This window comes from Leptonychotes weddellii, chromosome 16 (assembly GCF_054177405.1).
Source record: "Leptonychotes weddellii isolate Sample4059 chromosome 16, ASM5417740v2, whole genome shotgun sequence".
NCBI lineage: Eukaryota > Metazoa > Chordata > Mammalia > Carnivora > Phocidae > Leptonychotes > Leptonychotes weddellii.
Genome location: NC_138384.1, coordinates 12,596,896 through 12,624,077, shown reverse-complemented (window position 1 = coordinate 12,624,077; position 27,182 = coordinate 12,596,896). Strand labels below are relative to the sequence as shown.

The following is a 27,182-nucleotide window of genomic DNA, read 5'->3' as shown; positions in this document are numbered from 1 at the left end:
AGAATCCACACTGGGGAGAAACCTTATGAGTGTAATGAGTGTGGAAAAGCTTTTGTTGGTAATTCACCACTACTTCGACATCAGAAAATCCACACTGGAGAGAAACCCTATGAATGTAATGAGTGTGGCAAAAGCTTTGGAAGGACTTCTCATCTTAGCCAACATCAGCGTATTCACACAGGGGAAAAGCCTTATTCTTGTAAAATATGTGGGCAGGCCTTCAATTTTCATACAAAACTAACTCGGCACCAGAGAGTCCACAGTGAGGAGAAACCCTTTGACTGTGTAGATTGTGGAAAAGCCTTTAGTGCTCAGGAACAATTAAAAAGGCATCTAAGGATCCATATTCAGGAATCTTCCTGTTTATGTGATGCCTGTGGTAAAGTCTTCACTAGCAAAAGAAATTTTCTTCAGCATCAAAGAAACCATACTGCAGAGAAACCCTATGAGTGTGTCAAGTATGAAAAAACCTTTAGGACTTCTTCCAAGCTAGGTCATCACGAGCATGTCCACCCCGGAGAGAAACCTGTCGTCCTGGACATTTGTCATTTTGGCCTCCCAGAATTTTTCACCCCCTTTTACTGGTAATAGTACACTAAATTTCCCTTTGGATTTCATCTGCCACTCAGGAGCAGGATGTGTGACACAGGCCTGGCTCAGCTGCATGTTCCTTCCCCTAAGCCATAGCTGTTGGTTCAGATGTCAGTAGTTTACCCAACATGGTCCAATTACAGTCCCAGGACTCGGCAAGAGTTAATAGGAAGAAATAACTCTACTTTTTCCCCTTAGTCTTAAAGCTGAGAGGAACTCTTAGATTCTTGTGGAGGCTGAGGAGAAAGCACAGCAAAAAAGAAATCAGAGTTGAAGAGCAATCACCCTCAAAGCTTCTGTTTGAACAACTACATTAAACCATATCTGAAGCCAGAAGTACAGCTGGGTTTTTGAGTTCCAGTAAGCAATATGTTTAATTTTGTTTTTGTTTTGTTGTCTTTTTGTTCAAGCAAGTTCAGGGGAGGTTTTCTTTCCTTGCAAGAGAGCTTTATCACTCTAACAAAAATCTTCAGGGCTAACAAACCTGATGAAGAAATGTTTTTTTTTTTTTTTTTTTTAAGATTTTATTTATTTATTCATGAGAGACAGAGAGAGAGAGAGAAGCAGAGGGAGAAGCAGGCTCCCAAGGAGCAGGGAGCCCGATACGGGACTCGATCCCAGGACCCTGGGATCATGACCTGAGCCGAAGGCAGACGCTTAACCGTCTGAGCCACCCAGGTGCCTGAAATGTTTTTTTTTTTAAAGATTTTATTTATTTGACAGAGAGAGACACAGCGAGAGAGGGAACACAAGCAGGGGGAGTGGGAGAGGGAGAAGCAGGCTTCCCGCTGAGCAGGGAGCCTGATGTAGGGCTTGATCCCAGGACCCTGGGATCATGACCTGAGCCAAAGGCAGACGCTTAACGACTGAGCCACCCTGGTGCCCCTGGAGAAATGTTTTTATGTGTATGATGTGTGGGAAAGTCTTTAGCTATAGTTCCAGCAGTCCCTGTGATTGTAACAAGAATGGAAAACCCATTGTAATGTAATAGCCTGGGCTACATCAGGGTACCAGTATATAGAAGTTCTAGCTATTTAAGCTCTGTGATACGAGTTTGATGTTACTGCAAAACTGTGCCTGCATCAAGGAGTCCATTCTCAAGATAAGTCCTGTGAAACCAAAAGCTACCGCTCTTAAAGCTTTCATTTTGTTTACTCAATTTTTATTTGGAATGGGTGCTATTCTAGGGATTAAACTGGTAAATGCCGGGCTATTGTAGCGTTTACAGCATGCCACTTACCAGCGTGTCTAGAATAGCATGCCCACCTTGCCCTTTGAATTGGTCAGTGGGCCAAGGAAATGCTCTAGTTCTCTCATAAGAGGGAGTGCTGAGGTGTCTCAGTAGGAAGACAGAGCTGGCTCTTTAACTTAGGTGTGATGAATGTGGTCTGTGCCCTCCTTTGTCTCCTGTGCCCTTTTGCTGCCAGCCATTGTGGCAGTCACCCTGCCACACTCCAGACTTCACCTGCTCCCTGAAGTCTGCCACCTGGTGGCTTCACCACCTCTTCCTTATTCGGCAGCAGTTGAACTGACCAATGAGTGACAGGCTGAGGGAATCACTTAACTTAAAAATTGAAGTATAATATACACACAGGAAAGTGTACAACCTGAAATATTATCAAAAACATGGCCTTATTGGGGCGCCTGGGTGGCTCAGTTGGTTAAGCGACTGCCTTCGGCTCGGGTCATGATCCTGGAGTCCCGGGATCGAGTCCCACGTCAGGCTCCCTGCTCAGCAGGGAGTCTGCCTCTCTCTGACCCTCCCCCCTCTCATGCTCTCTATCTCATTCTCTCTCTCAAATATATAAATAAAATATTAAAAAACAAAAACAAAAACATGGCCTTATCATCACCAAGATCAGGAAAAAGTACATCCCAGTACCCTATGTCTCCTTGTGCCTGGTTCTAGTCATTACTTCTCTCTCACAGTAACCTCTTTTCTGATTTCTACCATCACAAATGTTTACGTGAACGGAATCATCAATATAGATTCATTCTCATTGCCACGTGGCATTCTGTTACGTGAATATACCACAATTATTGCCTGCTGTTGGTACACATGTGCGTTATTTTCAGGGGGATCATTTTTTTTCTTTTTAAGATTTTATTTATTTGACAGCACAAGCGGAGGGGGGGGCAGCAGGCAGAGGGAGAAGGGAGCCGGATGGGCTCGATCCCAGCACCCTGGGATCATGACATGAGCTGAAGGCAGATGCTCAACCCACTGAGCCACCCAAGTGCCCCAGGGGGATCATTTTGAGGGCAGATGATCTAAAAGCACTCAGAATAAAACTGGTGAGAGTAACAGATTCCCTGACTTAGTTTCACATGGTGCCACGTTAGCCACAGCTGCCCTTAATAAATGATGTCACAGCAGTAATACACTTTTGACGCTCACCTTGTGTCAGGCACGTCCCTAATCACTGCACACACTTAATTGTATGAAGTAGTTGCTGTAGTTAGCTCCATGTTACAATTGAGGCAAAGATTAATTAGGCCACCCAAGGACACAGAAGTAGCAGAGCCAGGGTTCAAACACAGGCAGCCTGGTTTCAGAGCCCACTGGTGTCCTGGCCATCCTAGTATGGCCCTGTCAAGATCAGAGAGAAGGTCAGTAACAGAAGAGGGGCTGTTGGAGGAGACTGATAAACTCCATAGAGGTGGAAAATATCAGGAACAAGTCAGGATGAGGCTGTACCTGACTTCAGAGAGAGGGAGGTAGATGGGGAATAGGCAACAGTGAGGGAAAGCATAGATTGAGCTAAAACAGACATGTCTACTACAGACAGTATCTTAATATGGCATACCCAGGAGGCAGAGGACCGGGCTCTTAGGTCACTTCACCCTCGGAAACACCATTTGAAAAATGGGTATTTTTTTTTTAATATTTTTTTATTTATTTATTTGACAGAGAAAGAGACAGCGAGAGCAGGAACACAAGCAGGGGGAGTGGGAGAGGGAGAAGCAGGCTTCCCGCTGAGCAGGGAGCCTGACGCGGGGCTCGATCCCAGGACCCTGGGACCATGACCTGAGCCGAAGGCAGACGCTTAACGACTGAGCCACCCAGGCGCCCGAAAAATGGGTATTTTCTATTCTGTACCTGAACCAGGAGCTGGCTCCTTTGAGGTGTTTCAGCTTTGAGATGTGATAGCCCGAATGATGTTTAATCGTTTTCTTTTTTTTTTTAAGAATGTATTTATTTATTTGACAGAGACACAGCGAGAGAGGGAACACAAGCAGGGGGAGTGGGAGAGGGAGAAGCAGGCTTCCTGCTGAGCAAGGAGCCTGATGCGGGGCTCGATCCCAGGACCCTGGGATCATGACCTGAGCTGAAGGCGGACACTTAATGACAGCCACCCAGGTGCACCCTAACCATCTTCATCTTTGTGGACTTTTTTTTTTTTACAAACATTACCTTTTTATTTTACAACTTTGATAACGTGAATGTGGACTTCTTTATTGAGTAATTAGCATCCATGGTCCCTTACCCCAGTGCCACTGTCAGGAACCCCCTCCAACTGAGTAACCATCTTTGAATTAGTCATGGTTAGTATATTAGTTTCCTGTGGCTTTATGACAAGTTACCACACATTTAGAGGCATAAAACAAAAGAAATTTATTCTCTTAGTTCTGGAGGCCAGAAGTCTGAAATCCGTTTTCGTGGGCTGAAATCATGGTGTTGGAAGGGCTGCACTCCCTGGTGTGGCTCTAGGGTGGAATCTGTGCCTTTTCTTTTCCAGTGTTTGGTGACTGCCAGCATTCCTTAGCTTGTGGCCACATCACTCCTCAATCTCTCCTTTTGTCTTCACATCACCCCCTCTCTGTGTCTGATCTCCATTTGCTTCTCTCATAAGGAAACGTGGCACTTAGGACTCACCCCGGTGATCCACATTACACCGGCAAAAATTGCCATTTACAGCAACATTTACCAGGTTCCAGAAATCAGGACCTGGTATCTTTGGTTGGCTGCTACTCAGATGCACAAATAAGGTGGAAGAGGAAAGAAGTTAACATTAATTGAGCAATGCCTGAATCCCAGGCCATACTATATGCACTTTAAGTGAAACAACATATAGTATTTACAACTATGTGCTCTTACTCCATCTTTCAGATGAATGAATGGAGTTTCAGAAAAATGAAGTGATTGCCCAGTGACTCATAACTAGTCAGTGAAGGAGCCAGGACTCCTCAGTATGATTCCTGCTAGGTCACACTGCCTCAAAAGCTGGCTGCTAAGTGTTTTGAACTTACTGACCGGACAGTGTTAAGTTAGTGCACTTGATAACACATAACGAACTTACCTGTTTGTTTCTTTTTCATTTCATGCCCACCATCTATATTGCATTTTTGCATGACCTGAAGATACAAAGAACTTTGGGGTGTTAGCAGCTTGCTGTTATCTAATGTGGTTGTAACATGGCCAAATGAGGTATTTCAAGGAAAACTACCTTCAAGAACCAGAAGTACTTGGTTTGGCTGTTGCTGTAGTCCTGCTTTTTTATCGTCATCATCAATGTGATCTCTTGTTTTTTAATTGGAATATTTAATCACTTGTATTTGAGATACTTACTAACATTAGGTTTAAGTCTATCACCTTGCTCTTTGTTTTCTCTTTGTCCCATAGTTCTCCCACCCCCTGCACCCCATTTCCTGCCCTTTTTTGGATCAAATTTTTGTGATTCCATTTTATCTCCTTTTCTGGCTATTCAGCTATAACTGTTTTTGTTTTAGGGTTTCTTTAGGATTTAGACTATATATCTTAAACTATATATCTTAAACATTCTACCTTTAAGTAATATTATACCAGTTCATGTAAAGCATAAAAACCTTATAAAAATGTATTTCCATTTCTCCTCTCCTAACCTTTTAAGGCTGCTTGGAGTTGTCCCACAGCTCATGAATGATCTGTTCATTTATTATTTAATTAGACTTTTAATTCTGAGATGATTATAGATTGACATGCAGTTGTAAGAAATAATATGGAGAGTTTCCATGTATCCTTTACCCAGTTTCCTCCAAAGGTAACATCTTGCAAAACTAAAGTACAATACAACAATCAGGATACTGACATGGATATAGTCAATATACCGCACACTTCCATATTCACAGGGATCCCTCATTTTACCCTTTTAGAGCCACAGACAACCCTCTCCTTCACTCCTGGAAGCCACTAACCTGTTCTCTATTTCCTTTTAAAGAATCATTTTAAGAATGTTATATAAATGGTACCAGACAGTATATAACATTTTGGGATTGGCCTTTTCACTCAGTGTAATTCTCTGGAGATTGAATGAGATTGTATCAATAGTCTGTTCCTTTTGATTTCTGAATATGTTCCATAGTATAGGTAACCTGCAGTTGGTTTAACTGTTCACCTGTTGAAGGACATCTGCGTCATCATTTCTAGTTTTGGGCTGTTATGAATAGAGCTGCTATAGACATTTGTGTGCAAGTTTTTGTGTGAGAGTTTTCGTTTGTCTTGAATAAATGCCCAGAAGTGCTGGGTTGTGTGATAATTGCATGTTTGGTTTCCTAAGAAACTGACAAACTGTATTCCAGTGTGACTGCACCATTTTATTTTACATTTCCACCGGTAACATATGAGTGACCCAGTTGCTCTGCATCCTTGACAGCATTTGGTGTTGTCACTATTGCTTTGTTTCAGTCATTCTGGTAGATATTTATGTTAATGGTATTGTGGTTTAGTTGCATTTCCATGGCTAATGATGTTGAACATCTTTCATTTGTCATCTGTCTTTTTCAGTGAAGTGTTTCTTCACATATTTTGCCCATTTTCTAATTGGATTGCCTGGTTTTTTACTGTTGAGTTTTGAGAGTTCTTTGTTTATTCCAGAAATATAGCAAGAAGTATGTGCTAGTACATGTTGGATATGTGGTTTGCACCTATTTTCTCCTCTGTAGCTGGTCTTTTCATCCTCTTAACAGGATCTTTTGTAGAGAACAATTTTTTAATTTTGATGAAGTCTCTTGTATCCGTTTTTCCTCTTATGACTAATGCATTTTGTGTTAGGTCTAAGAAGTCTTTGCCTAGCCCTAAGTCCTAAAGATTTTCTCTTTTGTTTGTTTCTAAGCATTTTACATTTACATTTTACATAATTTCATTTTACATTTATGTCTGTAATCCATTTTGGGTTTATAAGTTGTGATACCTAGGTTGAGATTCATTTTTTCCCTATGGATGTCCAGTTGCTCCACCACCATTTTTTTTTTTTTTTAAGATTTTATTTATTTTTTAGAGAGCGAGCGAGCGAGAAACAGCATGAGAGGGGAGAGGGTCAGAGGGAGAAGCAGGCTCCCCGCTGAGCCGGGAGCCCGATATGGGACTTGATCCCAGGACTCTGGGATCATGACCTGAGCCGAAGGCAGACGCTTAACCATCTGAGCCACCCAGGCGCCCTCCACCACCATTTTTTTTAAGAGCCATCTTTCCTCTATTGAATTGCTTGTGCGCTTTTGTAAAAGATATAAGTTGAGCATTTTTGTATGGGTCTGTTTCTGGGTTCTTCATTCTGTTCCACTGATCTGTGTGTATATTCCTCTGCCAATAATACACAATATTGATTGTTGTAACTACATAATAAGACTTGAAATTTGGTAGACCTATTCCTTTCATGTTATTCTCCTTTTTCAAACTGGTTTACTTATTCTAGATCCTTTGCCTTTTCACATAAATTTTAAAATAATCTTGTCTATATCTTCAAAATGCTGGATTTTAGTATGAATTGCATTAAACCTGTATATCAATTTGGGGAGACCTGACATCTTTCCTATGCTGAATCTTCCAATCCATGAACCTGGTATTTATTCCCATTAGCTTAGATCTGATTTGATTTCTATCATCAGCATTTTATGGTTTTCAGCATGCAAATCCTGTACATGTTTTGTTACTGTTCATTTATTTTTGATTTTCTTTTCTCTGTGTGTTTCTTTCTGGGTAGTTTTTACTGCTATGACTTCAAGTTCACTACATTTTAAAAAGGTATTTTTTTTCAATATCTACTCTTAATTCTCTCCAGTGTATTTTTGATTGTACATTGCAGTTTTCATCTCTGGAAGTTTGATTTAGGTCATTTCTATATTTTCCATGTCTCTAATTTTTGAATCTGTGGGATGCAGTTATAATAAATTTTAAATGTCATTGTCTCCAAATTCTGTAGTGACTATTTCATTAGTTTGCTAGGATTTGTTTTTAATTTAATTTCTTAGATTATGAGTTACTAGTTCAAGTAATTAGCATTAATTTTAAACTATGTACTTAGTAATACAGACTACGATTATAATTTCTTAGGGGACATCCCCACTATCACTCCAAAACCTAGGAAAGGACTATAACGTTCTTTGTTATCTCTCTTTACTAGTGGGAAGATTTCTTTTTCTAATTTATCCTTTCATGGATCCAGGCATTTGGGTGGGTGTATGTGTGTGTGAGAAGCCCTAGTTCCTACTCCTTGTTTCTTCTGGCCTCCTGAATACTATAATACAGCCTCTGCAGATATTAAGATCTTCAAATCTCAACTATTTCCAGTCATGTCGGCAAATCAGTCAGGGCAGCTAACCTATGGTTTAGTTTCTTGTTAAGTTTTGGTACCTGGGTATATTTTCCTGTTAAGTATAAAATGATGTTATAAATTATATCTTATCCTAAATTTCTAGATATTAGTTTATATTATTCACTATATTGCCTTAAATGGAACCCTGCCTAGTGATATTTTTTTTGTCTCAAAATCATTGCTATATTAATATAGTTAATGCCGTTATTCCTTTAGCTTAACACTTGTCTGGTATATCCATTCTTTAACTTTCAATCATTTTGCATTTTTAAGTTTTAGTAGTACCTTATAAATATATAACATTTTTTCCCTAGATGAACCTTAGGATCATTTCACAAGTTCCAAAACAAATCCCATTGTGACTTTATTTGGGTAGGGCAATTCCTCCCATTTTATTCTTTTTTTTCCCCTCAAATTATTTGAAATTGGACTTATAGATTAAATCCAGGTGAATGCCCTTTCTTTGAGAAATTACCTGTGCCTTTACATATACAAGTTTTTATTGTTGGTGGTGGTAGTGGTTTAGCCCCTGAGTATTTACATTTTTCTTCATCTATGTCTTAAACATTTATTATTAAATGTAGTCTTAATTTTTTTGGTTGCTTTGTTGCTTTTGTAAATAAGACCCCTCCCTGCTCTGTTTCTCCACATAATAGATTGAATGATTTGTTAATTTAATTCACAATATCAATAAGTAAAGGAAATTTTTATAGTACTGAAACAATCTTGAATTCTTGGAATGAACCCCAAACAGACTTTTGTTGTTTTCCCATAATTTTCAAGAGGAGACGTAGGCAGAACAACCTTTACTATGTCTTCTTAAAACTGGAAACACCAAAAACAGATATTTTAACAGGGGGAAGATCTGTCAGTTTCTCCCGGTGGGCAGGGAGGAAGGGTTTTAGGGAGGCTCTGGGACTGTAGGGACAGAGGGCACTTAGAGCTGAACAGGACACTTGGCTGCAGGCCCAGCATAGAGATGGAGTTACAGAGCAGTGAAATATGAGAACCAGCCTAAATCTTTAAGTATGTTTTGATTTTAAGTGCATATTATTTTTCCATCATTCGTCATTCCTAGAAGTATTCTATAAGGCTATCTATGGTCTTGGGTATTGATTTGAAGAACCCAAATCAGTGTGGTTAAGCATGATGAAAGCTTATTTCTAGCTCATATATCATCTGAAGGTAAGCAGTCCAGGGCTGGTACAGCAGCTCTATGGTATCTCCTCGTAGCTCTGTCATCCCCAGGGGCCACCTCCTCATTCACCCCCTTGTCAGATGCTTACGCCTTTGTCAGCATTCCACCTAACCGATGGGGATATTGGGCCAGGAAGGCATGTTCCTTTTCTTTAAGAGCATGGCATCACTTTTTCCTGTAGCCTGTTTGCCAGAAGTTAGTCACATGGTCACACTTTAAAGAGGGCCAGATGTGTTAGCAGACATAAAAACATTAGGGATGCCTGCGTGGCTCAGTTGGTTAAGCATCTGCCTTCGGCTCGGGTCATGAGTCCAGGGTCCTATGATTGAGCTCTGAGTCTGGCTCCCTGCTCAGTGGGAGCCTGCTTCTCCCTCTCCCGCTTCTCTCTCTCAAATAAATAAAATCTAAAAAGAAAATTTAAAGAGGGCCAGAAAGTGTGTTATTTTTTCTGGACTGTCTTGGCTTGCTAGAGATTGTTAATATATAAGGGAAGAACAGAGATTAACAGACAAGTGATCTCTGCTTCTGCAGGCCTTTTGTAACTTGGCGTGTGCCTGTCCTAGTGCTCTCAGGAGTAGGAGCTTCATGTTATTTAGGAGGCCTTATTCTCTTATCTGTAAAATTAGTGACAGGTTTATGATCCAACATTTGGGCCCAGCATTTCTGTGACACTGTGATCTCCTAATTCCTTCCTATCTCTTTAGACAAGCCCTCAGTCCTAGCTAAAGCTCTGCTAAAGGAAAAAAAAACTTATTGCCAAGAGCAGTGTAATCCCTAGCTATTACTCTGCCAAATCCTGGGACCATTTTCCTATCTGAACAAGAGAAGCTGTGTAAAGTGCTCATTTTAGGAAATAGTGGTGATCAGGACAAGGCAAAACAGAAGCCTCCTGACAGTGATCAGTGTTAATGATTCCAGGCAGAAGATATATCTTACTTCCAGGGGCAAAGAAATAAAGAAGGGTTCTGCTCTGGAGTTGGGGTTGGAGCCTTTGGATTATGTCAACAGGAGATATTTGTTACATGCCTCCTTTATGCCAGGGCTTGTGCTTTAGCTGAGGATAATGATGTTGAACAAGATAGATACAGTCCCTGCTTCCTGGAGTGAGCAAAGACAGATACTTAAACTGAGAAATAGAGTGCTGTGATGGCATGTAACTGGGGGCCTGCCTTATTCTGGGTGGTCAGAAAAAGCTTGCTTTCCAAGGGAAATGGGATTTGAGCCTTGACTTCAAGTAACAGTCAAGATGGACGGTTGGAATGGGAAGGGAAGGGCATTCTAGGTTTAGAGAACAGTATGTTCAGCACGTGGGACTGAAGTTGAGAGAGGAGGAGGAATGAGAGTGCTAAGAGGCTGGAGAGACAGGTAGGGCCGGCCGCCAACCACATCCCAGTGCTGTAGCATCCTAGGGATCAGAGCTAGAAGAAATGCCTGCACTATCAAATTTGGGAGGGTACCTAAGGATGGTCTAATCGATGGCTTTTTGTGCTGTTCCCCTTTCCCCTGGGCTCATTTTGAAATTTTATGGGAGTATTTTTGTTGCAATGTTTAGTGGTGTTAGATGGGAGCCAGGAGTGCCACGAATCCTGAAAATCATAGAAGGCTCCCACCTATTTGGAAAAGTTTTTGCAGACTTTCAGGTCTTTCTGGACATTCATGTAGGTAAAAACCATTTATAAGTGAGCTGAATCCAGAACCTGTTTTCAGCTAAATGAATTTTTACACAGTTTTAACGTATGTTGATTCTCTAGGAATAAAACTACTGTGAAATCAAAAGAAGATTGTACTGTTTCACTTAAACCTTACCAAGAAGTGTTCACCATTTTGGATCACAGCTTGTGATTTTTGAAACCTCAATAAAAGACAGCATTGTGGCTGTGGCGTTCAGGCACATTCCATGTGAAAAGGCAAATATTTGACCTTTAGGTCTATAGCAGTCATGACCATTTACATACTGAAATGTGTATTTTTACAAATCATTTTCCTTTTATATCCTCTATTAAAGCATAATATTAGGGGGTTTTTTTTGTAATTTCAAGTTTTTATTTAAATTCTAGTTAGTTAACATATAGTGTAGTATTAGTTTCAGGAGTAGAATTTAGTGATTCATCACTTACATACAACACCCAGTGCTCATCACAAGTGCCCTTCTTTATACCCATCACCCATCCCCTTACAGTAACCCTCAGTTTGTTCTCTATCCTTAAGAGTTTGTTTTATGGTTTGCCTCTCTCTCTCTATCTGCAGTGTTCATCTATTTTATTTCTTAAATTCAACGAATGAGATCATATGGAATTTCACTTACCATAATACCCTCTAGCTCCATCCACACTGTTTCAAATGGCCAAGATTTCATTCTTTCAGTGGCTGAGTAATATTACGATCATCTATCTACCTATCTATCTCACAACTTCCTTATCCATTCATCAGTTTTTAAAATGTGGGTTGTTTATATTACCTATGAACTTCTAAGTCACGATCTGTGAATTTCAGGACAGGAGAATAAAGCGGTCACCAGGAAGTAGTTGTTACAAAAAGGCGGCCTTAGGTGTGACAGCCTGTGATAGATGCACAGGCCCGGGCCGGAAACTCCCAAATCCGGTTGCACCTGCAGCTTTACTAAAATACAGATCCCCAGCGCCACCCCCGGGGGTGAATCCAGCTCCCCTCTGGTGCTTCCCCAGTCCACCTCGAGGAATAATGGCCCTGCGGCCGGGACCCACAGGAGAAGGGCGCGGGGCACAGCAGTCCCGGTTCCTGAGACTCGGGTTGCAGGGGCGGGGCCGGAACACCAACAAGAGGGAGCAACGCTGCTCCTAGAGAGACTCGGCCGCGGCCTGGTGACGCACTTCCGACTGCGCGGTGGTGCCGCCGGTGGCGGAGGTGAGTGTGGGGCTGCGGCCGGCGGGGGCGGTGCCCTGGCCGGTAACTGTGGGTGCGGTGGGGATGCGCCTCCAGTTCCTGGAGGAGAGGGTAGGGCGGTGGTCCGCGGTCCGACTGCGCCCGTCCTAGATTCCCGTTTTGGACTTGGTGACCGAATTGGAAGGCGAAGCGTGGATTCCTGTCACAGCCACGAAGCCCCGCACCGTCTTCGGGGAAGATGCCACTGACCTTTCGGGAAGATGTGTCGGAGCGGCCAGTGGGTGGAATATTTGCAGGGGTGAAGTGGATTGTGATATCGCGAGTCTTTTGACATGTTGAAGTCGTACAGGGGCGCTTACCTATATGCATTTCAAATATGGACCGTGTGCCCCCTGACTTCAAACATAGGGTCGTGAATCAGGGCTCAGTGAGAGCACAGAAAAAGCAGAGCCCCTCCCAGTCACCCGGGAGTAGAAGCAGCCCGGCTTTTGGAGAGCACTGTCTTCTGGAGCTGGCAGTTCCAAAAGGTAACTTGGCCCTCGTCTCGGGCTGTTGGGATGACAGTGACTTGGGGATGATTTCTACATTGTAATCACTTATTTGCTCAATTCTAGAATACACATAAAATAGTTCCAGAATTGCTCATTCATACCGTCGTGAAAATTATACGAAAATTATACTATAATAAAATAGTAGTTAAAACAAGAAATATTTTTTAAAAAACCACAAACCTCTCTGGAATGTGGCTGATCGTGTATTCAGAGGATAATTTACGGCCTTACAGGTTTTAATTGCCAAATAGGAAAGAATGAAATAATAAATCCTGCATCCTCAAGAAGCATTTGGGCAGAGGTCTTTTTAACCTTATAGTACCTAGTTAAAATACTGCTTTCCAAAGTTATTTAGTTCTTTTCTTTCCCACCACTTCAGTGTGGTTATGTTATTCAATTATAGTATAGTTAAGCTCATTTGATGTTGTTTGTATTCCTTTTTGGGTTGTCACCCCCATCCCATCCTGGTTGGTTAATTTAATATATGTGTATTTATTTATTTGGATATGTGAAGCATGGTTATGAAAGTCAGAACAAAAAGGCAAACTCAGAAGCGTCACTACCCTCCTCATCTCTTCTACTCTATTTCCTTTCATTCTCTTTTCCATCCCAGGCTCCTTTCATTTCCTACCCATATTTGAGGCAACCATTCTCCTTAGTTTCTGATTTATCCTTCTATTTCTTTTTTTTTTAAAGAATTTATTTATTTATTTGACAGAGAGAGAGAGCGAGAGAGGGAACACAAGCAGGGGGAGTGGGAGAGGGAGAAGCAGGCTTCCCACTGAGCAGGGAGCCGGACGCGGGGCTCAATCCCAGGACCGCGGGATCATGACCTGAGCCGAAGGCAGACGCTTAACGACTGAGCCACCCAGGTGCCCCCTTTCTATTTCTTTCTTGTACAAATGACCAGATACACACATATTTTCTTACACTCCTATTCTTTTGTACACAAGAGGTAGCACACTGCCTTTTGCACTTTGCTTGTTTCATTTGACAGTATATTCTGGAAATCACTCCATATCATAGAGATAAGTATGTTTTTTAAATGTTATTCATGCATACTGAAGACTGCATCTAGCATGGCATTTAAGAAGCATAGTAGTAAGATGAGTACCCATGAACGCACCACCCCACTAAGGAGGAGAATATTTCCAGTACTGCTTCTCAACCCAGCTCCCAGCTTCCCGCCCCTCTAGAAGTAACAACTATCTTGAATTTTGCATTAATCATAGTCGTACCTATTTATAAAAATAATTTTATCTGATAAAATATGTCTGTAGACAATGTTTAATTTTATTTTTGAGCTTTATGCAAATGGCATTGTAGTGTCTGTAGTCATCTGGGACTTGTATGACTCAATATTATGTTCCTAAAGTCATCTGTGTAGTTGTGTGTAATTGTGAGCCATTCATTTTTGCTGCTGGATATTCCTTTTTAAAAATGATAGGACAATTTATTTATGTATTCTTAATGGATATGTGGGTTGTATCCAGTTTTCTAGTATTCAAACACTGATAATGAATAATTTTGTACATATTTTCTACATATGAGGGTTTCTCTAAGGCATAAATTTTGAAATGTAAGCATGAGTATTGAATTTTATCTCAAATGCCTTTGGCATCTGTTGGGGTGGAGAGTGTGTTTATCTTTCTTTGATCTATTCATGTGGAAAAGTATACAGATCTCTATTCTAATATTAAGCTTTACTTGTATTCGTGGGATGATCCCTTTTAGTCACGGTATGTCACTTTAATGAACTATTGGAGTCAATGCCTTTATATTGGGGATTTTTTTGTCAGTATTCCTAAAGGAGGCTGGCCTGTGGTTTTTGTATCATGTTGTGCTGGCATCATAAAAAGGACCAGGAAACTTATTTTGCTCTTCTCTCCTACAGTTTCAGTAGTGTTGGAATTACTCATTTCTCAAAGACTTGAAAAGATTTGTCCGTGATACATACAGGCTCAGTGTTTTGTGAGAGTTTGCTCTTTACTGGCTATCTTAGTTTAATTAGGTAAAAGTAATCATGGATTCCAGAGAAATAGCTACATAATAAAATTAGTAGAGTTGATTTACTAGATTCAAATAGAATGATATGTTCTTCTATCATAGAATAAGTTTCTCTTTGTAAGTATTCACACTTCAGCCAACAAAAGAAGCCCTCAAAATCTGTAAAGCAGAAGTGAATAGACCAGGTTATTTAAACACCAGCCAGTAAAGCCAGAAATTATGAACAGAGAAGAAATTAGCAACAAACTATCCTAAAGAATTCTGTGGTCAGAGACGAAACACTTGCTGACAGGCTATAAAATGTAATTAATATAACTAAAACATGAAATATTAAAAAAAAAAAAACCTCTGGCATGTGGCAAATAGTGTATTCAGAGGGAAAATTTATGGCCTCATAGATTTTAATTGCTAAATAGGAAAGAATGAAAATAAATGAATAAATCATGCAACCTCAGCAAGGTAGAAAAAACCTGGGTGGCTCAGTCGGTTAAGCGTCTGCCTTCAGCTTGGGTCATGGTCCCGGAGTCCTGGGATCGAGTCCTGAGTCAGGCTGGGAGCCTGATGTCAGTGGGAGCCTGCTTATCCCTCTGCTTGCTGGTCTCCCTGCTTGTGCTCTTTCTCTCTTTCTCATTCTTGCTCTCTCTCAAATAAATAAATGAAATCTTAAAAAAAAAAAAAAAAAGTAGAAAAAAGCCTTTTGTAGTCTAGCCTCCCCCAAAAGCAGAACACAGGACAGAGGTTTGTGTGCAGGCAGTTTACTTGGGAATGTATTCCAAAGGCAGAGTGAAAGACAAGGGGAGTGAGACAGGAGGGAGAGCCAATACAAGGATGCATTGTCAGGCTGGCCTGTCCATAGGCAACTGGTGCTCAGTCTTGCAGGATCTTTGAGGAGCCTTGGAATCTCTTGTAGGAGACTGAAGGGGAAAATATTTGTCCATTGACCTCTGTCCCCTGTTAGTCATAGGTGGTCTCACAGGCATTGACTCCTCTCTGCCTTTCAGGACCTAGCAGGTTGTCCATAGGTATCTGCAGATGTCCCTCACAGGACACCAGAGAAGCCCCAGGGCAGGAATCAGCCATATGTGGTGTAGATCCTTGAGGATGCATTGGTAGGTTATACCTGCGCAAAGCTGGTCAAAGTCTCTGGCACTGGACTGAGACCAGAGGATTTGGAAGGGAACAGAAGGTGTACCTCTCACAGAGGTGGAGCTCTTCCAGAGCTAAAGAAACAAAGCAGAACTTAATGAACTAAAAGGAAATAGAAAAGAGTGGTGTTCTAAATAAATAGAAAAATTTGTTCTTTAAAAATAAAACAACATTCAAATAGACAAACCATTGTTCAACTTAACTTTATTAGTCTGCTCAGGCCACCATAACAGAATACCATAGACTGCATGGCTCAAACAACAGAAATTTATTTCTCACAGTTCTGGAGGTGAAAAGCCTAAGTTTAAGGTGCCAGACAATTTGGTTCTTGGCGAGGGCTGTCCTTGGGTTGCAGATGGCTGTCTTCTCACTGTGTCTGCATGTGGTGGAAAAAGAACTCTGGGGTCTCTTCCTCCTTTTTATAAGGGCACCAGCCTTATCAGAGTTGGGCCCCACATTTATGGCTTTGTTTAACCTTATTACCTCCTCACAGGTCCTATATCCAAATATAGTCATATTGGGTGATAGACTTCAACCTATGAATCTTGGGGGGACATGTTCCATCCGTAACATTAACAAAGGGGAAAGGATGTAGAAAGCACATATATTCAAAAGTGGGAAAGGCACAGTGGCTCCAGATATGGAGGAAATGGAAAGAATCGTGAACCTGTGTTTTCCACAACTCTGCACTCAAGTTGAAATCCTAGAAGACATGGATGATATTTTAGGGAAACACATATTTTCAAGACTGACTTTGGGAGCATTAAAAAACCTGAAAATAAGCAGTCCAAATGTTTTGAAAACAGTGAACAAGGCGTGCTGGGTCATGGGACCCTAGATGATATAATGATCCCCTCTCGCTGGGAGCTGAGGCTCTGGCTTCTTCACTATCAGAGGGCTGGAGAACATGAGGAGGCAGCCTGGGACCTCAAAGGTAAGCCTGGGCCATGCGGGAGGCTGGCTGCCCAAGATCTCCACAGAGATAGTGGGGCTCTTGAGGACACTCAGCTGTGTGAGGGAGCAGGCAGGATGTAGGGGAAAAGCTGTCTCCTCCAGCTCCCAGGGGCCTGACTCAGGTCTCTGTGCTGGGGCCACAGCCCTGCCAGCCTGGCTTCTCCTGCAGTGTAATCGAGGGTGATGCTTGTTTAGAGAAAAACAAGCAAGTCCAAGATCTTGGTAATGTTCTCTTTCTTAAGCTGAATTGTTGCTATGTGGGTCTTTGTTTTATTATGCTTTAGGCCCTGAGTACATTTTATGTCTGCTCTTGTGTATGTGACATGTGTCAGAATTGTGAAATCCTAGGGTTCCTGGCAATGAGCATCAGTGCCATGGCTGGGAGGGGTCCTGGGCACTGAGCCAGTGAACGGATCGCCCCCTTCTTCCTGTGGCAACTCCCGCGGGCACTCCTATCTGGACACCGGCTGCCTGCGCCTCACATCTGCGACGGGCTGTGTTGTTCCTCCTGGCACGGGACTCGCCTCACACTTGTCTCTCTCTGTTTTTCCTCAGCTCCAGCCCTTCTCTGAGAGGGGGAGCAGGTGATGGCAGCCATGCTCCTGACAGCCTGGCCCCAGGTGAGCTGTGGCTCCTTCAGCTCTTCCTCTGAACAGTTTCACATTGAAGAAAACTGAGAAGGGAAGCTGGTGAGCTTTGTGGTGGAAGCTGGAGGGGCCCTCCTTGCTTCTGCCTGGATCTTGTGGGAAGAATGGTGATGTGAAGGGATGTAAGCAACCAGAGAGCGTCCCTGAAGGCAGGAGTGAAGTGGTCTGCACACCGAGGTTCTTTGCTCCTCGGGTGAATAGGGGACATGGAAGCTGCTCATGGAGGATGCTCCATGCATGGATGTGAATGGAGGGGGATAGCAGAGCATTAGGATGCCCAGGGACTGGGCTGTAGGTGAAGAGGAGTAGTAGGACCAGATCATCACAAAGGGTGACTGTGCCTCTAATTTGGTGGGGATGGCGAGATGAGAGGAGTGGGGTCTGGAGAAGGAAAAAGGAAGTCCTATGGGACAGGATGTCTCATTGTGTCCTGGAGAGGCTTTCAGGGCTTGGGTGCAGGGGCTCCAACTTTAGGTCTCTGATAAGAGCTCTGGACCCTCCCCCGCTCAGGAAAATAAGCATGCAAACCAAATTCTCCATACAATTTCAGGGACTTCACGGACCCCTAAAGCGCATCCATGGACCTCCATGGACTACAGGTTGGGAATAATCATAGTCACAGTAACTCCAGTAACATTGTTTGAGGCTTGCTGCGCTGCAGGCACCATACTAAGCCCTTGCATGGATCGCTCAGTCCTGACACCTGCCCTCTGAGATAGGTGCTGTGTTGTGCTCATTCTGTCACAAAAGACATGAAGGCAAAGGGGAGTAGAGTGCCTTGCCCAAGGTCATACAGCTGGTGTTTGATTCTTAACTGCTCATCCCTGTGACATGTGTGCAACCTGTGAAGTTAATGTGGTCAGAGTTGTGATGGCTTTCAAGGGAATAATTTTTAGGGGTGACTCAAAAAGAAGCTGACCACTTCAGAAAATTCCATTGGTCCAGGTGTGGTGTGGGCTTCATCAAGGAAAGTAGTTGTTAAAGAATCCAATTCAAGTAATGCTTAACATAAAGATCTTTAGGATGTTGAGAGTCAAAGGACTGGGGGTAGGGTAAGGGAGAGGGAAGAGTCAGGAACAATCCCCAGGTTTCTGGCTGAGATTTCCTGCACAGATGTTGGGGGATGTTTGAATTCAGCAGGTGGCGCCAACGTACTAGGGTAAAGGGTGGTGGTGGCGGCAGTGAAGGCATTTAATATTGTTCAGAGAAGTTCCAAGGTCACAGAGGAGTGACTTGCAGACTCACCCAGAGGTTGGACTAGAATTGCTGATGGGTGGAGGTCAGTGGAAGGAAGCAAGACAGATCCTGACAGAGAGGAATTGAGGGCATACCCCTGCCAGTGCATCCCCAAGGTTGTTACAAAAGACTGAGGGGGGCAGAGAGAGAGAGAGAGCGACCAGAGGCTGCAGCTGCCCAAAGGGAGCCATCAGCCCTGATGCAGAGAAACAGTGAGTTCTTGGGTAAAGTTGGAAAGGACGAGAGGCATGAATGGGAGAGGGTAACAGAAAATGTTGGATTTTCAGTAAGACACCTCTGGAGGCAGAATGGGCTGCTGCCCCGACCATAGCCAGTCAGGGCAGTGCTGAGCTGCTGGAGGTACTTGTAGCAGGGGCAGTGACCGGAGTCAGGCAACAGACGGGGGCTGGACCAGATGGAGGCCATAGCTGTTATCCGGGGGTGGCTGGAGGTTTACAGGTGAGGGGAGCAGGATGGAGAAGCCAAGATCTCAAGTGGGAATGCTGGTGGGTTGGTCCTGAGCTGCATCTGCCACTGAGGACAGGGCCTAACTGAAAGAATGGAGTTGCTTTGGGAGAACTTGATATGGGAATTTTTTTTCTGTCATCCCAACTTGGGGTATCTTTTATAAACATAAAATATGGCATGAGGTTCCCTGCCATGAGAGATGTCAGATATTCTTCATTGTTTACTTTCCAGGTGCTATTTCTCAAACCTTTCCCCTTGTTATTAATTCTGTGCTCTTCAGAAGCTCCCTCCCCAAACCCTTATACTGCCCTCTGCCCCTCACTTAGGGCCTGAGCCATGGAATTGGCCCTAGGGCAGCAGGAACCTGTTGTTTCAGAAGTCGGTGACCTTCGAGGACGTGGCTGTGTACTTCACCCAGACGGAATGGGATGGCCTGTCCCCTGCACAGAGGGCCCTGTACAGGGATGTGATGCTGGAGAATTATGGGAATGTGGCCTCCTTGGGTAAGGCCTCTCTCCCCCTGGGACCCAGACTCTGCCAGTTGGGGTTTCCTGGCTTATTGCCCCCTAACAGGTTGCAGGTGGGGTCTCTGGTAATCCTTTACTGAGTGGGAACCCCAGGGGCTGAGATTCCTAATCCCCCTTGAGTCAGGGGTTGCTGGGAAGGGTGAACCTCAAGCCCTTTTTGGGCCAGTACAGGACTTGGCTGGGACTGGTGTGCACTCTTTATCCTCCCTCTAGAAGTTGTGGTTTAGACACTGTGGAAAAAAGAAACTTACTGTTTCACACAGCATTATTTTCAGGTTCACCCTCACCCGACCTGCATATCTTGAGGTCTTCTGGGCCCAAGTCTGGGCCATTCCCAACTCCTCCCACACCTTCTCAGGACCCCTCCTCCCCCCACACACATATACCTTCCAAGCTCCCCATCTTTCCAATTGCCCCCATCCCCGACTTTCCCATAGTCATTAGGCATGGGATCCCCTAGTGCTCTTATTTTGCCTTCCCATTGCCAAGACAATGTGAGGAGATGCTTAAGAACTCATCTGTGGGAGATTATTCACTTGTTTCGCCTATTTCTTTTCCCCTAAACAGGATTTTCTCTTCTCAAACCTGCTGTGATCTCACAACTAGAGGGAGCAGGTGAGCTGGGGGGCCCATCTCCACTGGTGGATGGAACAGAAACAGGCCCCCAGGGCCTCTGGACTGGTAAGGGACACAGGTTGCCTATTATGGGGGAAAGTTTAACTCTTTAAGAAGAAGGTCAACTTAAGCAACATATAAGCATGCCACATTTATGAGCCAGCCGTACAGAGTAAAAATTAAATGCTGATGATTTATAGAGATAGGTACAGTTGAGACCTGACTATTTTTGCAGTTTGCTGTTTCTGATTCCAAGAACAGATCTTTTTTCATTCTAAATCTTTCCAGGCCTAATTTTGGAATTCTGCCTTTCTCAGATGAAATTAATGGATGGTGTTTTTGGGTCCTTGCTACTTCCTAAGCATTGTGCACTTAATGTGATGGATAGAGAATTAACAGTCTTTTTATACAGAAAGGCAGAATAACCTGGCAGTTAAAAGTACAGTCTTTGAAGTAGACTTGACTGAGGTCCAATCCCAACTGCTATTCCTAGTTATATGACTTCCTAGTTGTGATTTTAAGCAGGTCAGTTATTTGAGTTCTCTAAGATTCAGTGTTTTTATCCCTGAAAATGGAATAATATACCTAACATATAGTGTGTGCTCAATGAAGTATTAGTTTTTATTTATTTATTTATTTATTTATTTATTTATTTATTGGAGGAGACAGCTGTATATAGTAAGCTGTGGGAAATAAGGTGGAAGGGAGAAAGTGCTCTTTATTCAGTGCTTCTCAAATGATGTGCAAGTGAATCACCTGGGTGTCTTGCAAATATGCATGTTGTCATTTAGTAAGTGTGGCGTAGGGCCAAGATTCTGCATTTCTATTCTCAGGTTCTGCCAGTGTTTCTGGTTCCTAGACCATACTTGAAGTAGCAAGCTTCTTGTTGGCTTAAGCAGAGTAGTTGCCAGATGATTTCCCATTTCTTGTGATTTCCCATTTACTTACTGCATTTGTGGTGCATAGATTCTCTTGTATCCTTTCAATGAATCCTCCTTTTTAAAAAGATAGTTTCAGGGCACCTGGGTGGCTCAGTTGGTTAAGTGGCTGCCTTCGGCTCAGGTCATGATCTCAGCGGGGAGCCTGCTTCTCGCTCTCCCTCTGCCTGCCGCTCCCCCTGCTTGTGCTCTCTCGCTGTCTCTCTGTCAAATAAATAAATAAATAAATAAATAAAATTAAAAAAAAATTTTTTTAAAGAATAAAAAGATAGATTCAGTGGATTTTTGTTCATGTGGTCACTCAGCCAGATGAAGGGGGGAAAAATGATGTTGTGGAGCTCCTCAGAGGAGTCTGGATTTCATTCCATAGTCAGCAGACAGTACTGAAGTCTTTGAAGTTTTCAAATAACCATCATGATCTAAACTGAGAATGGAAACATTAATTAGTGTGTGTAGGTTAATTGGAGCAGGAAATCAAATGGCTTTTAAGCAGACAGAAGGGGAAGGTAGGTACAGGGCACAAGGCCCACGTCAGCAGAGTTGACTCTTTTAAAAAAACTTTCAGAAGGCCCATCCGGTGACTTCTGTTTAAATCTCATTTGCTGGAACTGTCTTATGACCCCCCCCCCACTGCAAGAGAGTGTGGAAAATACAGTTTTTAGCTGTAGTTTCTATTGCTACCTCAAAAAAATTGGAGAACGTGTTAGTAAGGAAAAAAGGGAGAATGGATATTGGTTAAGTAACCAGTAGCATCTGCCACACCATAGGATTTGGTAAATAGAAGGTCACTAGTATAGAAAATTGGCAAAGATTATAAGTGTTTGATCCACATGAGAAGTACAAATTTTAATCAATGTGAAAAAGCTTCACCCTCAGTAGAAACCAATGAGATACAAATTAAAACAGAGATGCTCCACCTAACACACTTGACATAGGTAGGCTGGGCCCAAGGACCCAGAATGGGTCCTGCAGGACAAGCCAAGAGGGTCCTTGGCTTTGAGTAGGGTAGAAACCAAATGCGAGCCAGGAGGAAGTGAGAGCAGAGTTTATTGAATAGCATAAGTGATAGAGTATAGCAGATGGAGTGTTTGGGAGATTCAGAAAGGAAAAGAGAGTGAGTCTCTCCTTTGCTTGGGGTCTAGGGTTTTTATTGAGGATTGGGATCTGGTGTACATGTCCTCTTCAGACACCCAGGAACTGGTCAGAACAAAGACAAGTGTCCAGGTGTCCTCCATAAAGCACGTATTGCCTGGAGCCAGGGGGTTTTGGCATCAAGAGGTCTAGAGTCAGTGGTCTAGAAAACGTATATGACAGCCCTGCTTGGTCATTCCTTAGGTGTTATCACCCGTGCTGGAAGACCCCCAAAAGTCATTAACTCCTTGACCCTTATAAGAAGGACATACATCATTTGTACTGTAAGGTGTGTACAAGGTGGGGTGGGGTACAGGTCCTGGCAAGAATAGAAGCAGGAAAATAAGCAAAAAGCAGTTTTTCATGGAGTTCCTTCAGTTTCCCTGGCTCATACAGAGAACAATTATATTGATGGAGAGACTACACCAAACTGGAATAGACTTTTGGGGATGAATGTGAATCAGTAGTCTTTCCAGAAAGTACTTCAGCAATACATATCAAGAGCCTTTTAAAAGTTTGTCCTTGATAGTCTGGATATTCCCTCCTAGAGTATCCTAATAAACTAATCAGAGATACAGACAAAGATGTGCATGCACAAAAGTTCATCATAATTTTATATAATAAAATGTTGGAAATAACCCAGACATTCAGTATAGAGAGAATTGGTTAATTTAAGATACCTCTGCAGGATGGAATGCTATTTAGCAATTTTAAAAATATTTTTACAGAATAAAGATAATGGAAAATTGTCATTATTAGTGTTAAGGAAGAAAAATATTTTCAATTTTGAATAAAAACATTTTTAGAAAAATGATTGGAAGGAAAATCTTTGGGGGAGGAGATACATCAGAAGATTAGATGTAGTTGTTAGATGGTTGTATTTCACGTAAATTGAATTTTCTTTTTTGTACTTTTCTGATATTAGGGATGACTACTATTTTTATAATTGGGAAAAGACCAACAGTTTTGAAAATGCTTGCTAGGGAAATCCAGGTCACTTGGGTCTCTTGAGGGTGATTAGAATGAAATACTGGGGCAGGGGCTTATTACCTGTGGTTGAGGAGAGATGAGAGATGAAAAATAGAGGCAGCATTTTGAGATCAGTTTTGAGAAATTTGGGAACAAAAGATCCTTAGCTCTATTGGGACTGTAGGGATTCCAAAAAGAATGTTAGGGACAACGGCTCCTGGGTGGCTCAGTCGCCTGGCTCAGGTCATGATCTCGGGGTGGGGTTGAGCCCCACGTCAGGCTCCCTGCTCAGCGGGAAGCCTGCTCCTCCCTCTCCCTCTGCCTCTCGCCCTGCTTATGTGCTTTCTCTCTCTGTCAAATGAATGGATAAAATCTAAAAAAAAAAAAAAAAAAGAACATTAGGGACTAACCAATTCCAGGATTGAGGGAAGAGGAAGAAGAAAAGGTAAGGAGAAGAAGATGGCTTCTCTAAGCAGAAAAAAGGTGAAGGAGGAATTTTGGAAAGCCATGAGTTTAAGTTCAAAGAAAAGAAAAAAAGTTCTTTCCCTTTCACCTCCTGGTGCTGTAAACTCTTGCCATTCTGTGTTGCTACATGTTGGATCCTGTGCCTTTTCGTTCTTAAGCAGTTTCCATTTTTATCAACAAGGGACTTAAGGACACAGGGATAGCTGAGAAAAAACTGCAGAGTAAAGTGTGGTGTGATGGAAAGAATGCTCATCCGGTGGATAAAACCTAGGATTTTGTTCCATTGCTGTCACATTTAACCTTTATGTTACTGGTTATTTGCATAGGGGTTGGTAATCTTTTTAAATCGTTCCTGCTCAAAACTGTACAGCAAGTGTATAAAGCATACTGGAGAACAAAATCTCCCAAAATTCCTGTACCAATTTGCTCAGTTTCTTGTGTATTCTTCCAGGAGTTTTCTAGGCACGCACATACAAATATATAGGTATATATTGGCCCATTTTATTTTTCCTTTATACAAATGGAACCTACCGTACATCCATTTCTCAGCTTTTTTTTTCCATTTAACAGTGTATCTTGGACATATTTTCACATCAACATATATGGATTTGTTTTTTGTTTGTTTGTTTTTTTTTTTTACCGGCTACATATTATTCCACCTTATGGATGAACCTTAGATTCTTTGACCTAGTTTGGCGATTTTCAAGAGACCCTTGATAACTAGGATTCTTTTTTTTTTTTTAAGGTTTTATTTATTTATTTGACAGAGAGAGACACAGCGAGAGAGGGAACACTAGCAGGGGAAGTGGGAGAGGGAGAAGCAGGCTTTCTGCGGAGCAGGGAGCCCAATGCGGGGCTCGACCCCAGGACCCTGGGATCATGACCTGAGCCAAAGGCAGACGCTTAATGACTGAGCCACCCAGGCGCCCCTTACCTATGATTCTCTATTCCTTTTACCACAGTTCTTTTCTTTTCTCTAACATGGATCTTACATGATACTTTATGTTTTCTGTTTTTTTAATAGTAGATATTGATGTCCAGACTGACAATAATTTGATAAAGGAAATGTATGAAGAAAAACATAATACATCATTTGAACTTCAGAGGGACTTTTCCCAGGACACAGACTTTTCAGAAGCCTGTATTCTAGAGAAACAGCAGAAAGTCCATTTAGTAGGAAGCATAAAGAAAGAAAACTGCAGCGTCATTGACGGAATAGTGATAGACGGCAGCAACCCTGGGGGGGAGTATTTCTTTAGTCAGAGTCCAAACTTGGATCAGTGTCACACCGTCAGCACTGGAGAGCAGCCCCCTGAACGTATAGGATTGGAGAGAGCCTTCAGCTTTGACACAAAACTTATTCAGGATGAAATAATTAATTCGGGGGAAAGATCTTTTAAATGTGAAGAATTAGTGGAAACCTTCAGGTGTAACCCTCAGCATCAAGATGGCTACACTGGGGAGAAGCCCTATCAGTGTAAGCAGTGTGGCAAAGCCTTTAGCATTAATGCAAAATTAATTTGGCATCAGAGACTTCACAGTGGGGAGAAACCCTTCAAATGTGTGGAGTGCGGGAAAAGCTTCAGTTCCAGTTCCCATTATATCACCCATCAGAGCATCCACAGCGGGGAGAAGCCCTATCAGTGTAAGGTGTGTGGCAAAGCCTTCAGCGTCAACGGGAGTCTAAGTCGGCATCAGAGAATCCATACGGGAGAGAAGCCCTATCAGTGCAAGGAGTGTGGAAGTGGCTTCAGCTGCAGTTCTGCATATATCACACACCAGAGAGTCCACACTGGAGAGAAGCCTTACGAGTGCAGTGACTGTGGGAAAGCTTTCAGTGTTAATGCAAAATTGATTCAACATCAGAGAATCCACACTGGAGAGAAACCTTATGAGTGTAATGAGTGTGGGAAAGGCTTCAGGTGCAGCTCCCAGCTGCGGCAGCATCAGAGCATTCACACCGGGGAGAAGCCCTATCAGTGTAAGGAGTGCGGGAAAGCCTTCAGTAATAATGCAAAACTCATCCAGCATCAAAGGATCCACACAGGTGAGAAACCCTATGAGTGTACCGAATGTGGAAAAGCCTTTAGTGTCAAAGGGAAGTTAATCCAGCACCAGAGAATCCACACGGGGGAGAAACCCTATGGGTGTAACGAATGTGGGAAAGCCTTCAGGTGTAACTCCCAGCTGCGGCAGCATCTGAGAATCCACACCGGGGAGAAGCCCTATGAATGTAATGAGTGTGGAAAGGCCTTCAACGTTAATGCAAAACTAATGCAGCATCAGAGGATTCACACTGGAGAGAAACCCTTTGAATGTAATGAGTGTGGGAAATGCTTTACTTCTAAAAGAAACCTACTTGATCATCACCGAATCCATACTGGAGAAAAGCCTTATCAGTGTAAGGAATGTGGGAAAGCCTTCAGTATCAATGCCAAACTAACTAGGCATCAGAGAATCCACACTGGGGAGAAACCTTTCAAATGTATGGAATGTGAAAAAGCATTTAGCTGTAGTTCTGACTATATTGTACATCAGAGGATCCATACTGGAGAGAAACCCTTTCAATGTAAGGAGTGTGGAAAAGCCTTCCATGTTAATGCCCATTTAATTCGGCATCAGAGAAGCCACACTGGGGAGAAACCCTTTAGATGTGTGGAGTGTGGCAAAGGGTTCAGCTATAGTTCTGACTGTATTATACATCAGACTGTCCATACTTGGAAGAAACCCTATGTGTGTAATGTGTGTGGGAAAGCCTTCAGGTTTAGCTTCCAACTTAGTCAGCATCAAAGTGTCCATAGTGAAGGAAAATCGTAATGAGAAGGATGTAGAAAACTCTCAAAGTTAATGAAATGGATCAGGTATCATCATATTCGCCGTGGTAGAAAACCTTGAGGGAAATCAATACGGCATCTTCCCATGGAAACACATCTTTTCCATCTTACTTTTAAAATCAGGAATGATGACTGGTTAAAAAGTAACAACCAAAAATAAATAGCTTGTCTTATACCAACAACCAATTAGAAAATATGATGAAAGAAAAGATCCCATTCCCAACAGCATCAAGAAAAGTGGCTCTCCTAGGAATAAACTTAAGTATTACACAGGATCTATTTGGAGAAAGAAATCTCCATTGAGGGCCAAAAAAGGTAAAATAAATGGGGAGAGAGAGAAACCTTGTTCTTGGATAGGAAGATTCATGTAGATATTCACTCTGCCTAAATTTACTTCCCTTTCATTTTTGACACCAAGCATGCATCACTTTTGTAAAGAGGATAAACAATAAAGATTTCCGTAGAAAGAAAA

The 27,182-nt window shown here is 42.5% G+C and overlaps 2 protein-coding genes across 18 annotated transcripts in view; both read left to right on the top strand.

The window, feature by feature from the left end:
- ZNF19 (zinc finger protein 19) overlaps window positions 1-927 on the top strand; it is a 22,491-nt gene extending 21,564 nt beyond the window's left edge. The window contains 1 exon segment of the mRNA XM_081807871.1: window positions 50-927. Coding sequence (XP_081663997.1) covers window positions 50-588 — 539 coding nt within the window. The 3' untranslated portion in view covers window positions 589-927.
- An 11,292-nt stretch (window positions 928-12,219) lies between these two features.
- ZNF23 (zinc finger protein 23) lies at window positions 12,220-27,182 on the top strand. 17 transcript variants are annotated; one of them, XM_081806377.1, is made up of 6 exons: window positions 12,226-12,243; window positions 12,373-12,749; window positions 16,733-17,500; window positions 19,608-19,734; window positions 20,326-20,439; window positions 24,901-27,182. In XM_081806377.1, the coding sequence occupies exons 3-6, from the start codon at window positions 17,468-17,470 to the stop codon at window positions 26,691-26,693; spliced, it is 2,067 nt and encodes a 688-aa protein (XP_081662503.1). In that variant the 5' UTR covers window positions 12,226-12,243; window positions 12,373-12,749; window positions 16,733-17,467; the 3' UTR covers window positions 26,694-27,182. The 17 variants fall into 17 exon arrangements, with proteins under 17 accessions (XP_081662519.1, XP_081662503.1, XP_081662506.1 ...); XM_081806380.1 differs by having other exon boundaries at window positions 12,228-12,243; window positions 12,631-12,749; window positions 17,436-17,500; XM_081806385.1 differs by lacking the exon at window positions 12,226-12,243 and adding an exon at window positions 18,078-18,126 and having other exon boundaries at window positions 12,257-12,749; window positions 17,436-17,500.

Bases quoted from the DNA above. Each gene is read 5' to 3' on its own strand.
- ZNF23 (XM_081806377.1), top strand. From the start codon at position 17,468: ATGGCAGCCATGCTCCTGACAGCCTGGCCCCAG. The intron at 17,501-19,607 runs GTGAGCTGTGGC...CTGTTGTTTCAG, and splicing joins TCCTGACAGCCTGGCCCCAG to AAGTCGGTGACCTTCGAGGA. The intron at 20,440-24,900 runs GTAAGGGACACA...TTTTTTTAATAG, and splicing joins CCCCCAGGGCCTCTGGACTG to TAGATATTGATGTCCAGACT.